Source organism: Ursus maritimus, unplaced genomic scaffold (assembly GCF_017311325.1).
Source record: "Ursus maritimus isolate PB19 unplaced genomic scaffold, ASM1731132v1 scaffold_7, whole genome shotgun sequence".
In the NCBI taxonomy this organism is placed as follows: domain Eukaryota; kingdom Metazoa; phylum Chordata; class Mammalia; order Carnivora; family Ursidae; genus Ursus; species Ursus maritimus.
In genome coordinates, this window is record NW_024426885.1 from 48121614 (window position 1) to 48137676 (window position 16063).

At 45.3% G+C, this 16063-nt stretch overlaps 1 protein-coding gene across 1 annotated transcript in view; it reads left to right on the forward strand.

Annotated features, from left to right (window-relative positions):
* Window positions 1-1148: 1148 nt before the first annotated feature.
* POLR3A (RNA polymerase III subunit A) overlaps window positions 1149-16063 on the forward strand; it is a 45201-nt gene continuing 30286 nt past the window's right edge. The window contains exons 1-10 of the mRNA XM_008696091.2: window positions 1149-1337; window positions 4131-4266; window positions 4516-4653; window positions 5139-5310; window positions 5590-5744; window positions 11717-11956; window positions 12068-12230; window positions 12410-12546; window positions 13855-13958; window positions 14561-14702. Coding sequence (XP_008694313.1) covers window positions 1294-1337; window positions 4131-4266; window positions 4516-4653; window positions 5139-5310; window positions 5590-5744; window positions 11717-11956; window positions 12068-12230; window positions 12410-12546; window positions 13855-13958; window positions 14561-14702 — 1431 coding nt within the window. The 5' untranslated portion in view covers window positions 1149-1293. The remainder of the gene's footprint in view (window positions 1338-4130; window positions 4267-4515; window positions 4654-5138; window positions 5311-5589; window positions 5745-11716; window positions 11957-12067; window positions 12231-12409; window positions 12547-13854; window positions 13959-14560; window positions 14703-16063) is intronic.

Consider the following 16063-nt stretch of genomic DNA (forward strand, 5'->3'; position numbering starts at 1 on the left):
ATTATTATTAACAGTAGTTAATACTCATTGACTGCTATGTGCCTGTTACATTTTAATTACTTTCACATTCATTTTGCCATTTGACCTTCCACTAACTCTAAGAAGTAGGGTACCTATTACCCCTTTATAAGATGGGGAAACTAAGACATAATGAGACTAAATAACTTTCTCAAAGTCACACAACTTTAGGTGGTGGTACCCAGGAAGGCACTGCGGTTCCAGAACCTTTGCTTCTAACCTCTCTATGATAAAAACCACTCGTCAAATCTTGTTAGTATGGTATTGTGTCCATTATTCCAAAGGGATTTTAAGTGAATAAGTGCTGAAATAAGTAAAGTATGATTTGCTTTGTTTTTTTGTCTGTTACATTTGTGTTTTACTCATGAGGATCCCAGAGTCTGAATAGCATCCTTTCTTAAAGGTGTCGAACCACTTGATTGGGTTCTGTCTAGAGTTTCTCACAAACAGTAAAGAAGTTCCTGGCTCTGTAGCACTAAATCCCATGGTGGTATGGTTTCCTTGGTAGTCTCACGTGCTGAGGTGTCACACTAGGATCACCTCCCACAAGTCGTCACAGACTGTGTGTGGGCAAGCAGTTTATTTCCTCGATACATTAATGATCTTTGATTCCTATTCTCCCTTCATCTTGTTTCCCGTGCACACCATGACTTACTTTTCGCAGATTTATAGCTTCTGTTTTTGTAATCAATAATATAAGTTTAATTCATTTCTTTTTTAAAGTAACTTTGTAAACTGCACGCATGGCTGTGTTTTCTGACCCGCTTATTTCCTTTGGTGGTCTCCAAGTTGGTGCCTCTGTTCCCTGGGCAGGTTCATTTTAGCCTCCACCTTCACTTTAAAAATTAGAGGATCTTAATTAAGATGGTATTGATGTTGATAATGACGATTTTCCATTTCATGCAGTTTTTGTCTTTCTGATTGCCTAAACAGTAAGAGGCAAGGCGTTGCAATTTCTCTGCACGGGTGACAACGAACCGCAGAAGGGCTTTTGAAATTACAGAACAGGCCCCGGTGCAGTTTCAAAGAGGTGCCGCAAGATGGCAGTGTAGGGAGAAGGCAGAAAGTAGCCTGTCCGAAGCCCTCTCTTGACTGACAGACGCCCCGGCGAGTAGCGGAAGAGGAAGCGACCACATGGGGCGCTCTATGGTGGCCGACAGGATGCCTCGGAGATGTTAGCAACGAGGCTAGAAGCAGCCTCGGGAGGTGCGGCGAGCTACGTTTCTGTAGTGTAGCTCCCCGAGTATCGAGGAGGGTACCCCGGCAGCCGTCACCATGGTGAAGGAACAGTTCCGAGAGACGGATGTGGCCAAGAAAATGTAAGGAGGAACAAGAATGGCGAAAGGGTGGAGAAATGAAGGGCAGGGGGTGCGAGGTCAGGGTTCCCGGGTCTCAAAGAGTCAGAGTTGAGGTTCAGTTGGAAGGGGAGGGCCAGGAGTCAGCGGAAGGTGTGGGCGAAGCTCAGGAGTATCAAGGTAGGCCAAAGAAAATTGGTCAGGCAGAGAGCATTCCCGCACCTGGGGAACTGCAGGCCGGGGGTGGTCCCTGGGCTTGGGAATGTGATGTGAGCCGTGGCGATGCGCGCACCGTGGGCCTATGCGCGAGTCCTCCCGAAGTCAAACGATGACCTCTTCCAGCGAATCTTTTGCCACTGCAGCGTGGGGAGCAATCTGGGGCGGGGACTGTGTCTAATTCTGGTTTTGCTGCAGAGCATGTAACACAGGCAATATTTGCTGACCGAAAGGATAGAGTTTCCAGTTAGAAAGCTGTACCACTGGGCGATGTGTAGCAGTCTCAGAAACTAGGCTGCTCTTCTGGGCCTTCTCCTTCAGGGTTTATTTATCAGATCATGGCCTCCCCTTAGAGTTTCCACAGGAAAAATGAACCAATCATTCTTGGAACAGATGCTTGACTGAGGAAGGTCCATAAGCAGTAGGGTTAGGACATAAATAAGACCTTACTTCCCCTTCTAGTTGAAGAAGGTAGACAAGTCAGTGTCGGCAAGTGCAAGGACAAGTGTAGGTATAGGTGTTCTAAGAGCACCTAATGAGAAAGAGGTACAAGCAGAAGAATGCAGACTAAACAGTCTTTAAGGAGCATACTGGAGGGAGAAAGGGAGTGATGAGAAGGAAGCAGGAGATCTGAGGCTGTGTTCCAGAATCATCTTGCAGGCAGTAAGGAACCTATGAAGCGTTTTAAGCAGGGGAATATCTTGATAAAAGAGTTCTCCTTCTGGAAGATCTCTTGATTCTTGGGGGACAGAATAAGAGGGAGACCTTGGATGCCACTGCAGGGGTCCAGGAGGGGATGATGATGTCCTGCACGAGGGTGGTGGAGTCAGTGGAGAGATGGATTTCAGAGGGGTTTAGGGTGTAAAATTGACAGGAGTAGGAACAAGAGAAGGGAAAATGAGATTGACACACAACATCTCTTGCTTGGGCAGCTGTTTAGATGGTTTCCATTCATGGGGAACAAGTGTCTTAGTTGAAGGAATCCTTGCAAGTGGTCTTTCCATATTCACCCCAGCCCCTCACTCCCACCCCAAACCCCACCCATATTGAGATGTAATTTGTTCTCACAAAGCAGCCCAAGAGACCGTATTAAGATGCAAATTAGATTTCTGACTCTTCAGTTTAAAACTTTCCAGCTGCTTTCCATTGCACTAACATGTAAATTCTCTACCAATGTTCCCAAGCCCAGCATGACCTAACCCCATACATCACACTGATTCCATCTTGTACCGTTAGCTTTCTGCGCTCTATTATACTGACTGGGTTTTGTTTTAATTCATATGTTTTAATTCATTATGTAATAATATCACAATCTACTTTATAAGTTAAATGTATAAGAATGTATGAAATAGAAATGGTAGGAAAAAAACTAAACATAGGTCAGGAATATGAATTTTTCCAAAATCAGGGGCCAAAGGAAGATGTGTTGCCTGCAGGGTCCAAGGAGGAGGCAGGGAGGGGGCAGGAACAGCATCAGCTCTCGTGCTAAGCGTCTGTCCCTGTGTCATCCTGGGAAGGAGTCAAGGCTCACCCTCTGCCCTGGTCTGGTGTTGGGAGTTGAGTCTGGTCAGTGGAAGATGGTGGGAAGAAACAACCATCTGGTTACCTACATAGAACTGGTCACCTGGTGGGCGCAAGTGGGTTTTGCCGCATAGGGAAAACCCTATATTATTGTCTGTCTTGCCCATCCTGAACTGTGAGCCCCATGTTGGCAGGGACCTTGTCTGTCTCATCTAATCTGTATCCTGAGCTCCCCAGGATGGTGCCTGGCACACAGTAAATCTCCAATTTGTTGGTCAGATGATTGAAGGAGCAGAATTGGGAAATGAAAGTGTTGGGTTCTGTTTTAGCTGTGTCGTGTTTGAGGCGCCTGTGCAGCTGTGCAGAATAAGTGTCTCTATGGTCTCCCGCTAATAGCAGTAGCTGGCCTACAGATGGAGATTAGACGGACGTTAACATGTACCTGAGTGACACAATCACTCAGGAGGGACATCTAGGATGAAAAGAAGGGGTTGAGGGTTGCATCCCTAGGTGAGGAGAGCTCAGAATATTTAAGGGATGGCATAGAAGAAGCAACCACAAAAGAAGGAACAGCTGGCACGGGGCGGGGGCACTCAGTGAGTATGTGGTATCCCCAAGGCTGTAAGAAGAAAATATTTCAAGATAAGGGGGAAGAGGGAGTTAACATCCAGCACTGCAGAGCAGGAGGATGAGAACATTCTTACCAGGATCTAACAAGCAGGTGGGCTCAGTGACCTTGGTGAATACCATTCATTTGACAGTAAGAATGGAAATGATTTCAGGGGAGTGAAGGGGTGTTTACCAAGGAAAAATGGGAGAGATCTGAATATATTTAATAATGGCACAGAGCCTGTAAACAGTTGGAAGAGTAAGGTTTGTTATGGTGGGTCACTGTGCAATCACTGTTTTTGGTAAGTGGTTTTGACGTAATTGCTCCCCTCTTTGTTGTTGTTGTTTTCAATTAAGTAAGCTCTATGCCCAACATGGGATTTGAACTCACAACCCCGAAATCAAGAGTCACACGCTGTACTGTCAGAGCCAGCCAGGCGCCCCTAACACCCCTGGTTTTTTTTATTCCAGAAGCCACATCTGTTTTGGAATGAAGTCCCCTGAGGAGATGCGCCAGCAGGCCCACATCCAGGTTGTGAGTAAGAACCTGTACAGCCAGGACAACAACCATGCCCCCTTGCTGTATGGTGTGCTTGACCATAGGATGGTAAGGCCCCACCCCTCCCACTCCATGTGTTTTGACATGCTGATAAAACTGATGACTTGCCAGGTCGGAAGAAGCAAGAGCTTCTTTCCATCTCCCTTCTTCCTCCTGCACCATCTCAGGGACTCCAGCCTTTGGTCAATGGGATGTGAATATGCTGCACCTTCCCGGGTGATTCTGACTCAGAGTCACCTGGTCCCGCTTTCCCGTTCAGTGGTCTTCGTTAATAATTGGGTGTGCTTTTATCCGAAGGGTACAAGTGAGAAGGACCGCCCTTGTGAAACCTGTGGGAAGAACTTGGCTGACTGTCTGGGCCACTACGGGTACATTGACTTGGAGTTGCCATGCTTTCACGTCGGCTACTTCAGAGCAGTTATCGGCATCTTACAGGTAGATGCAGATGTGTTCATTTTCAAGGCGTAAACTTAGGAATTACTGCTCAGGGACATTGGAGTGAGCTTAGAAATTGTGAATGGTCGGGATACATCTAGGGAGAATTTTTACATGACACACGCAATTTTGCATATTGCAGTAAATTAAATTGCTTAAGGATTCTTTATTTGATTTTTCTTGAGTAGCTGATAGGTGGTAGATAGGCGCTGTGAAAAATAACCATAAATCCAGCAGTACGAATAGCTCAAAGTTAAAAAATCAGTTAGCAGAAATCCTGCCAGCCAGCTATGACTACAGCTACCGTTCTGGTGAACATCAGCCCTCTGTGCATATCTCTGGGCGTGTCGCTCAGTTTCCGTGTCCTGGGCGAGAGGTAGGGGGTGACTTTTTTTTTTTTTTTTTTTTTTTGAGGTAGGGGTGACATTTTTAAAAGAAAAGACTTTTTCATCTCTCAACCTTTTATCTGTCTTAATTTTTAAAAGATGATCTGTAAAACCTGCTGCCACATCATGCTGTCCCAGGAGGAAAAGAAGCAGTTTCTGGATTATCTGAAGAGGCCTGGCCTGACCTACCTCCAGAAACGTGGACTGAAGAAGAAAATCTCTGATAAGTGCCGAAAGAAGAACATCTGCCATTACTGTGGCGCTTTTAATGGTGAGCAGAGCACATAAAAGGCTGAGCAAAGCCCTTTCCACTCATGTTGGTCCACTTAGCTTATTAGTCTTATGCAGTGTTGGGAAGTCAGGTTTTTTTCCTCGCAAGCTAAGCTTTAGAGCCTAGCAACTGATGCCCTGTTAGCAAATGCATTTTCAGCGATCTCATTACCCAGACTATAACCTCAAGGGCAGCCTGACCCAAGTACCTCATTAGTCCAACCTTGGTAAATAAAATTTGGTAAATAAACCTTGGTAAAATAAAATTCACTCTTAACAGGTACCGTAAAGAAATGCGGATTACTGAAGATCATTCATGAGAAGTACAAGACCAATAAAAAAGTGGTGGATCCTATCGTATCAAATTTCCTTCAGTCTTTTGAAACAGCCATTGAGCATAACAAAGAAGTGGAACCACTGCTGGGAAGGGCGCAGGTGAGCCTGAAAACACATGCCTGCCCTCCGCCTGCCTCCCTGTGCATCACACACACCCATTCTCGCCCCCTCCAGCTCTCTGATAGACACCTCTCTCAAACTGAGAAATCTCATTAAGTTAGATCTCTAGGAACACTTCATGCCAAGTGCTTATGTTACACTATGTTTAACGTAGACTGGCCTTGTAACTAACACGTTTTTAATTGTATAGGTCTTGTGTTTTTTTGTAAGAGATATTGGCTGTATAGAACATGAACCGAGCGATGCCATTTCTCACGTGGGTACTGAGAAATTATAGGAAACTCCCATTATTTTACTTGGCACAGACTTAACTAGTAGAATTTTATGAGGTACCCTGTTCTGCCTTGCTCTGATTTCGATTAGTATTTAATTCCCACAGTACCATTTAGAATTGGTAGTATACAAGACTAACAGATAAGTTGAGTGGCTACTGAGTACCAAGTTCTATCAGACTTATGGAGAGAATCAGGAACTGCGAAATAGTGGGTCTCCTGTCACTGGTCCCACAGTTTAGATGTGTCACAAGCAATTAGTCTGTGAAAAGAATAACTGATATCCTAGGGCAGGGCGTTGACCATCACACGAGTGGCTCGGTGGGAAATCAGGAGGAAGATGGCACTTTGGACTTGGTTAGGGAAGCCTGAGGAAAGACGTGGTGTGATCTGGTCTTTAAGTGTGAGTCGGGTTTACCGAGTCAAGGGCAGTGAGCTCAGAATGTCCAGGTGACAGTGGCTGATTCTGAAGCGGAGGCTCTGAAAGAGCAGGCAGTGCTAACAAAAGCACCCTGCCTTCCACGACTGCTGTTAGAGTTGGGCACTGTCCGAGCTCTTCACATGAATTGCCTCCTGTTTAATCCCCAGTAGCCCTTGAGACAGCCTTGCCCGAGATGACCCAGACGACTGTAGCCAAGGGAACTGGAGTGTTGGAGACCAGACAAGAGAGAGCTCAGTGTAGAGCCCATCCAGCTCCAAGGAGCACAGAGCCACGGAAGGCGTTGAGCAGGAAAGTGCATGGTGACTAAATGATGGAATTGCAGAAGAGCCTGGCTGCTCTCCTAGACACCCCATTATGAGAACGAAAAGACAGGCCATGGGCTGGGAGAAAGCAGTCAGCGTTCGTGTATCTGACAAAGGACTCTCATATCCAGAATACCGGAAACAGTCCTTCAAAATCAGTAAGAAAAATACAACCTGATTTTAAGCAGTGGTAGTAAAACTTGAATTAGCACTTCACAAAAGGATATACTTAAATGGCTCATAAATAAAGGAAAATTATTTTTATTAGTCATCAGGGAAATGCTAGTTAAAACTATACACACACACACACACACTTAGAAAAATTAAAATGTAAAAAAACTGAAAACCATGTGCTGGCAAGGATGTGAAGTGACTGACACTCATACGTCGACAGTGGCAATGTGGAAGGTTATCACCACTCTGAATAACCATTCCACGATTTCTTGTAAAGTGACATCTACGCTTACCATACAGCCTAGAAGTTTTACTCTTCAGTACATACCCAAGAGAACTGAGTGCCTGTGTCCACAGAAATATTTGTACAAGAATGTTCGTCACAGTTTTATTAGTAAAAGCCACAATTGGAAACAGTCCAGATGATTGTCAACAGGAGAGTAAACAAATTGTCATAGCTCCACACGATGAATGCTGTCCTGCAGTGAAAGAAGTGAGCTCTTGACACACACAGCCTGGCCAAATGTCAGAATCCTGCTGAGAACAAGGAACGCTGTACAAGAGGTTACATAGCGTATGATTCCATGTAGATCAAGTCCAAGAACAGGCCAGACAGCTCTGTGGTGACAGATGTCAGGAGAGCAGTTACCCCTGGGGTGTGGGCTTGGTACTGACTCAAGAGGTATCAGGGTCTTTTTATGGAGAGATGAAAATATTCTTTATCTTGTTCTGAACACTAGTATGTGTACTGTATGTGTGTAAAAATGCATCAATTTCTTTAGGATTTGTGCAATTTACTATATGTGAATTCTGCCTCGATGGGGTGCGGGGGGTGGTTTACAAGGAAAACAGACCCTGAGCCTAGGTGGCCATAAAGGAGCCAGAGACCAGAGTCACTGAGCGCGGTAAGAGTGGATAGGAGTTGATGATCAACCACCAGGGAGTTGGGTGGGAGAGGGAGTGGTCAGGGGTCAGTGAGCATGTGCACAGACTTCTGGAAAATGGAAGCAATCCTGGAAATGGGGAGACTGGGTGTCAGCAATTGATTCAAGCGGAAGTGTCGTCAAGGCAGTTAGGGCGAAGCTACTGCAGAGAAAGTAAGTGTGTGAGCTGTAGAAGACGGTCTTGCCCTTGGACAGCTGTGAGAGAGGCACTTTGCAGGCTCTCGAGTGCAGAAAGCTGTCAGAAGCCTGGGGAGCAGCCTTGGTCTGTGAGCCTGAGGGGTGCCCGGGCTTTCTTGGGGGGCAGCCTTACTTGCCGTCCCCCTGCACACAGTCTGCTGCTCCCAGATCAGCCTCCCTGACACCCCACCACCACGTGCCCCCAGCCAGCTCTCTGCCCAGGACCGGCAGCCACTCTCCCTGCTCCACGCACTCTCCACAGTAGCGCAATACTCCTATATGGCCTGGGAGGCACCTTGTTTGGGCACAGTCTCCCGAATGACTCGGCCCTGGAGGTAACCCCGTCCTGTTTAAGAGTCACTAGTCTAGAGCATCCAGCTTGGCTCTCAGGTGTTCCCCCAGGGCCACCACCTCCCTGTGGACCCCACCCCACTCTACCCAGTTCGATAGCCTAGAGGTGGTTTAGGGTAGTGAAGAGCTTGGACTGTGGGGTCAGATGGGAGATGAGAGCCCAGCTCTGCTGCTTATTTATTCTGTGAGTTTAGACATGTGACCCAACCTTGACTGGAGTTTCCTCAGCTATCAACAGGGATTACAAGAGTATCTGCTTTCAGGCTATTGTAAGAATTAAGAGATGAATTCCAGATAAAGTGCTTAGCACAGTGCCTGGTGCAGAGCAAGTGCTTAGAGCGCATTACCCAGTCACAGGAGCTAACACTACTCCTGACAGCATCATGATAATAATGACAGGATGAGGCCCCTGAGTGGCTCCGTCAGTTAAGCGTCTGACTCTTGATCTTGGCTCAGGTCATGAGGTCAGGGTTGTGAGATGGAGCCCCGTGTCAGGCTCTGCGCCAGGCTTGGAGGCTGCTTAAGATTCTCTCTCTCCCTCTCTTGAAAAAAAAAAAAAAAGCCTTAATAATAGTCAGAAGAGCGTGGGACTCTTGATCTTGGGGTAGTGAGTTCGAGCCCCACATTGGGTGTAGAGAGTACTTCAAAATAAATAACCTTTAAAAACAAATAAAAACAAATGTCTGTAGTGCAACTGTATGATTTAATTTACAACCAAATTATAAAATAAGTAATGACAGTCATGGTAAAGACAGGTCAAGTTTCCTCCCCTCTCTGCATGTATGCTGGGACTCAGTGTCCATTGTCTGTTCCTTACACAACACGTGTGTTCCATCTTGTATTTCTGTTAGTTTCTTCTTAAGTGTGGTCTGTAACAAAATCTGTTTTTCTGCAGTCCTGTTTGAGGCCTTTACAGTGCTTGGAGCAGTGGCGGGGCCTCCAAAATTATCAGAGTCCATCAGCTCATCCTGGTTCTTCTACCAGCTGTGAAAGGAGGGAGGGGGCAAAACAGGAATTCACCATGGCCTGATTCTGAATGGCCCTTCCTCAGAGAGGACCCTTTAGTCACCTACGTGAACAAAGCATTAGTGAGTCACTTTTACCTTTTGTGGAGAGGGGTGTCGCTCAGACAGGTGGGTGTATTGCCCTGAAGCTCGCTAATCTCAGGATGGTCCACATCCAGACGTGTTTACCTATCCATTTAATTTCCAGGAACTTGGAACTTCATGTGTCCTTATGGGGCAGCACAGCATCCTTGAGTCAGAGGAGATCCTAGCACAGTGGTTCTTGACCTTTTCTGGGTCACAGATCTGTTTAGGAATTGAACAAAAACTCTGGATTCTATCTCCAGAAGACTACTGTATATCCACTCCCCGTTTTAATGCAAATCCAGGAGTTGGTGAACCTGCAGTTAAGGTCTCTCCATAGAGGGGCACCTGGGTGGCTCAGTCAGTTGGGTGTCTGACTTTTGATCTCAGCTCAGGTCTTGATCTCAGGGTTGTGAGTTCAAGCCCTGCACTGGGCTCAACACTGAGCGTGGAGCCTACTTTAAAAAAAGGGAAAAAAGAGTCTTTCCATAGATAGCATCAGTCTTGCCTCCCCACCAGGTAGAAATGCCTTCCACAGCGTCCTCAGCAGACTGAGCAGCAGGCCAAGCTTCTCTCTGCCATCCAGGCAGCCCACACTCCACTAGGGAGCCCTGGCTGTTCGGCTATTGTGCCTCGGACCAAACAGCCCTTCTTTTGTCTCTCCAGCCGTCCCTAACTTCTGTTTCCTAGTACATAACCATCAGTCAGGGTCCTCTTCCTGTGCCCTTTGGGAGGCAGGTGTGATGTCACTCCTGAGTAGCGGCCTGGCCAGGAACTGGTCGGCAGACTCGTTAGTCCTCCTGCCCTCCTGCAACAGCCTTCAGTTCTGTGATGTTCTTGTCTAGCACTGACCCTGGTACTGCAGGTGACGTCTGGCCTTCATCCTGTTCCTAGAACTCTTAGTGTAGATTTCCTCCGACTGCCTCACGTGGCCATGAGGTGCTCGTGGCTGGGAGGCAGGAAAGCTGAGGAAGGGAATTCTGTGGGCAGGGACCCCGACCACAGAACTTCAGGCAGGGTTCCTTCTTTCTCCCCAAGCCCACTGCCATCTCCAGGGCAGGCCCACAGAAACCTCCTCTTGTGACAGTGTCCTAAGGGCAGTGGCTTTTCAAGCACTTCTTCTTAACTTTGTTCCCTATCTCATTAAGTTATGCATAGTGAGTTCTGCATGTAACATGTATTCTTTGTCACACAGTCTTTGATCCCAGGAAAATGTAATTTTTGGTAACAAGACGCAAGCTGACCATTCCTACCTTTCATCTTTGAGTATCTGATCATGGGCATAGTTCTTATATTATGAGTAAGTTGTGATAGCATAGCACTTCTATAAAATGAAGTTGATACAGAGGCAATATTTAAGAAAAATATGAAGGCAATATAAGTCCACTGCAGAAAATTTATTTTTTTAACACTTTTTTATTTTTAAGATTTTATTTATTAGAATACGCACAAGCAGGGGGAGCAGCAGGCAGAGGGAGAGGGAGAAACAGGTTCCCCACCAAGCAGGGAGCCCGATGCAGGGCTCAATCCCAGGACCCTGGGATCATGACCTGAGCTGAAGGCAGCCACTTAACCAACTGAGCCATCCAGGTGCCTCACTGCAGAAAATTTAAGTGTAAACAAAGAAGCAAAAAGATTATAATTCCACTCACCTGCAGACAGTCCTGTTAACACGTTGCTAAACGTCCATTTCCTCTTTTCTGTACAGATGTACATTTTCCCCCAAAATGAGATCATATCATACACATGCTTCTTCCATTTATCAATATTTTATGAACAGCTTTCATAGCAGTAGCTACATTTCTGTAGTGTCTTTTTTTTTTTTTTTTTTTAATGGCTTCGTGGTTGCTCGTGTATGGATATACTATGATTTTACCTAGCCAGCAACCTGTCAGGCTATTTCCAAGTCTTCACTGTCAACCACTTTAGGGAACATCCCTGTAGCTGAATCTTTGTGTTGATTTCTCAAGTCATTACCTTTGCAATAATTAGAAGTGGAATTACTGGTTTAAATAATTGGAATAAAAGGCACGTACGTGGGCTCTGCCACCGTAACATGTTACCAACAGAAATTTCTGTCAGTGCATATAGTTAACTCTGAGTTAAGTGGTGGATGGGGTGGAGAGCATGGAGAAGTAAACCCTTGCCCAAACTGTGGAAAGTTACCATGTCTCTCCATTCTTCTTTTCTCCTCTCCATAGGAAAACTTGAATCCCTTAGTAGTTCTGAATTTATTTAAACGAATCCCAGCTGAAGATGTTCCTCTACTTTTAATGAACCCAGAAGCTGGAAAGCCCTCTGATTTGATTCTCACACGACTTTTAGTGCCCCCTTTGTGTATCAGACCCTCCGTCGTGAGCGATTTGAAATCTGGCACCAATGAAGATGATCTGACAATGAAATTGACAGAAATCATTTTCCTAAATGACGTCATTAAAAAGGTCAGTACTATGCAAACACTTATGCAAACAGCGTATCTATGGAAACATGTCTCATCAAGAAAGTCAGGTCGACCTAGGATCATGTTTTCTTCATTCTCTGCTTATTTTTAGCATCGGATATCAGGAGCAAAGACCCAGATGATCATGGAAGACTGGGATTTCCTGCAACTGCAGTGTGCCCTCTACATTAACAGCGAGCTCTCAGGCATTCCCCTCAACATGGCGCCCAAGAAGTGGACCAGAGGTTTCGTCCAGCGCCTCAAGGGAAAACAGGGTACGTTTTCAACAAAATGTGCAGGAGACAGTCTACTGCCTTTGTTACCTTTTTCTGGAGTGTATGTCTTGCTTATCTAATTGGAAATCACAGACTTTCCTAGTTCTCTGTGGTCATATTATTCCGAAACAGCACACGTTTGTTCCATGGAGACCTATGACCTGTTTTTATTGATTTAGGTCGATTTAGAGGCAATCTCTCAGGAAAGAGAGTGGATTTTTCTGGCAGAACAGTGATCTCACCTGACCCCAATCTCAGGATTGATGAGGTAGCTGTGCCAGTTCATGTGGCCAAAATTCTTACTTTTCCTGAGAAGGTAAGTACCATTCAGCCACTCAATTCTGTGTTTTGAATCTTGTCTTTTATTTTGAGATTCCAAACAATAGACAGTTGGAAAATCCCAGGTAACGCACACAACCCACAGTTTGGTGTGTGTGTGAGTGCTATCTTCCGGTTTCATACGTTTCCCACTGCATATAATATCTACAACGGTACAACCACAGATGTGTCTGGCTTTCTATGTATACACTCACAGATACGTTACACATAATCTACAGCTTGTTTTTCCAAGTGATACGGTCTCTGACCTCTTAGTTCATTCTTACCTCATTTTTTTTTGGTAAGATTTTATTTATTTGAGAGGAAGGGGGAGAGGGAGCACAAGCAGAGGGAGTAGCAGGCAAAGGGAGAAGCAGACTCCCCACTGAGCAGGGAGCCCAACATGGGGCTCCATCCCAGGACCCCGCAATCATGACCTGAGCCTAAGGCAGATGCTTAACCAACTGAGCCACTCAGGTGCCCCTACCTCACGTTTTTAAAGTAAATGATAAGCACCACACCCAGTTAATCTCCTTGGGGTGGATTATTATTTTTAAAATTTTATAATCACTGAGTCAAATACTTTGACTGTTTTAAGGCTGTTGATGCATAGCCAGAAAAACTTCACACTTTACTCTTAATTCTCACTTATCATGAGTGTAAAATGGGAATCATAGTAATTGAGGTATAGAAAACTGTAAGTCCTGACTGTAAGTCCTGATAATAGGAGGATATGGGCTTTGGCTTGCTTTTGAGATTCATAATTTGCCCAGATCATGGAAGCTTCTGGTAAAGCTTGTGTAAAGTAGCCTCAGATACTTTATGTATGTCATTCAGAGATTCCTTCCTTGAGGTAGTGTTCCACAAGACTGTTGTCTGAGAAGTTACAGGCCATGACAATGCAGAGCAGGGCCTAGTGGTGCTGGAGTCACAGCCTTTAAACCTCAGGAGCCCATGGTAAATCATTGCTAGTGAAGTTTCCAACTGTTCTTAGGATCGCAGAAAGTGCCGGAAGGTCCCTACAGCTCAATCCAGCCCGCTCATTTTACTAATAGAGAAAAACCAAAGGCCAATAAAGGACTTGGCTGTTTCACCCTGCCAGTGGTGAGTTCAGATTGGAACCCGGGCTCCCATGTGCCAATCCACCGTTGTCGTTAAACTCAAGACCCAAGGCAGCAGGATGCCTGTGGTTGCCTTTCTCCTGGAATCACCCAAGGAAAGGAAGGATTGAGATGCAGTTCAGTACAATGCGCGAGTTTACAGAAACTTAGTGGTGTCTCCTTGTGTCTTTTTTGTGATTGTGCAGGTGAACAAAGCAAACATCAATTTTTTGAGGAAACTGGTTCGAAATGGCCCTGAAGTTCACCCAGGAGCCAATTTCATTCAGCAGAGACACACACAGATGAAAAGGTAATTCTGGCCCAATCTAGCCATACTTAGCAACGTCCTCGTGCCCAAGGTCGCCATACTCAGCCACCGAATACAGTCCAAAATACAACGTTTGTGACATTTTAGCATGTGGAAAATACTGTTTAAATTGCAGTGAGCGCAGGTCCACCATGTGCTGTGTTTGCACATCACATATACGCAAAACGCCTGTTTGTTCCCTAGCATTTATTGTTGGGTCTAGGTAGACAGAACACATGGAGTTAGGAAAGCCAGTCATTTTCTCTATCACACGGGCTCTCTGGGGTTACTTCAGTGTACTTACAACCTTGCCTTGCCCGCTCTGGCTTTCCACTAATCACTGCTGCCTTCTGATCTCTTGAGATAAACGTAACACAAAAACCTATCAACAGGGCGCTGTGGGAGAAGGTGACTTATTACTGCATTTCTGTGATTCTAAGACATAACGCTTCTCCTATTTTAACATTATGAAATGAAGGGCTCGTGGAGGCACCTTAGATGCAGGGAAATGTGAGCGTTTTCGAGACTGAGTCCTGACGTGAAGGGGGAGCAACTTGGTGAGGAGGCTTTATTCTCACAGATCACGTTTCTTATCATACATGTAGGTTTTTGAAGTACGGAAATAGGGAGAAGATGGCTCAGGAGCTCAAGTACGGGGACATTGTGGAGAGACACCTCATAGACGGAGACGTGGTGCTGTTCAACCGGCAGCCCTCGCTGCACAAACTGAGCATTATGGCGCATCTGGTGAGCGTGATGCTTCTGTTTCTATCTTCTGTCAGGTGGGAATCGGCTGGGTGTGCGATGCTAAATTCCAGACCCCTAAAATTCAGATTGCCGGTAATCTCAAATTCTCAGGACTTCTGATTTTTCTCTACTCTCACTTTTTAGTTTGAGTGAAACTTATCATTTCAGGCTTCCCTTCAGTGTTTTTCTTATTTATAAAATCCACACACAGCAGTGAAACAGAAAGGAACTAATTGAAAATTAGCATGAAAGTAACTGGCATGATTCCCCTTGCAAACAAAAATACATACATACATGTGTGTGCACTGACTTCTGTAAAATAGATATGGCGGAAAGTCAGTTTCGGGTTTAACTTAGCATATTAACTACGGAACTAAACTGCTTAAGAGATTTTTCGTTGCAGTGGCCCTCCAACGGAGACCTAAAGCATATTTTCTTCGGTGATTTAGTTTTGCAACAGCAGCAGTTCCTTCTTCTGGAGATTTAAAATGGAAATTAGATGGACTTTAATTCACTAAATATTCATAAATTCTCCTATCTCCAAAGCCGTTAAATCCATGAGCATTTGCAAACGGTGTTTAGACAGGTTCTTCGGGTAGTGTCTTTCTAGGTTTAGTTTTTCACTTCATGAACACATTTCATCAGTTTTTTTACTTAAGTGTGGAAATACCAAAGAAGCAGTTTATGATTATGGCGATTACAATTATGGGGATCTAGGGAGGGGAACAAAAGCCTTCCCTTTCCAGAAACTTTTGCTTCGCTTTGGGGCATTCTCAAAATAAAAATGTTTTTGTTTGAAAAATTTCAAATGTATACAAAAGTAGAAAGAATCCTATGAAGAACTCCTATATTTTTATTCTCTTTATTTAATAATTTTCAAGATTTTGCGACACCTGTTTTCTTTCCCTTTTTCCTTTGATGGCCCCAAATGCCAGGCCTTCTTTTTTTTTTTAAAGACTTTATTTATTTGAGAAAGAGCATGAGATGGGGGAGGGTCAGAGGGAGAAGCAAACTCCCTGCTGAGCAGGGAGCCCAGTGCAGGACTCGATCCCAGGACTCCAGGATCATGACCTGTGCCGAAGGCAGTCACTTAACCAACTGAGCCACCCAGGCACCCCCAGATGCCATGTCTTTTCTCCGTGTGTGTTCAGTTTACTCACATAACCACAGTGCCTTACCACACCACACAGAGTGAACACTCACTCCTTGGTATTGTCCAGCACCCAGTGCGTGTTCACATTTCCCCAAGCGTCTCAACGGTCTTTTCGCAGCTAGTTTGTCCAAATCTGGACGCAAAGTCTGCAGATGACATTTCGTGGATAACATGTCTTCAATCTCTCTTGATCTAGAACAGCTGCCCC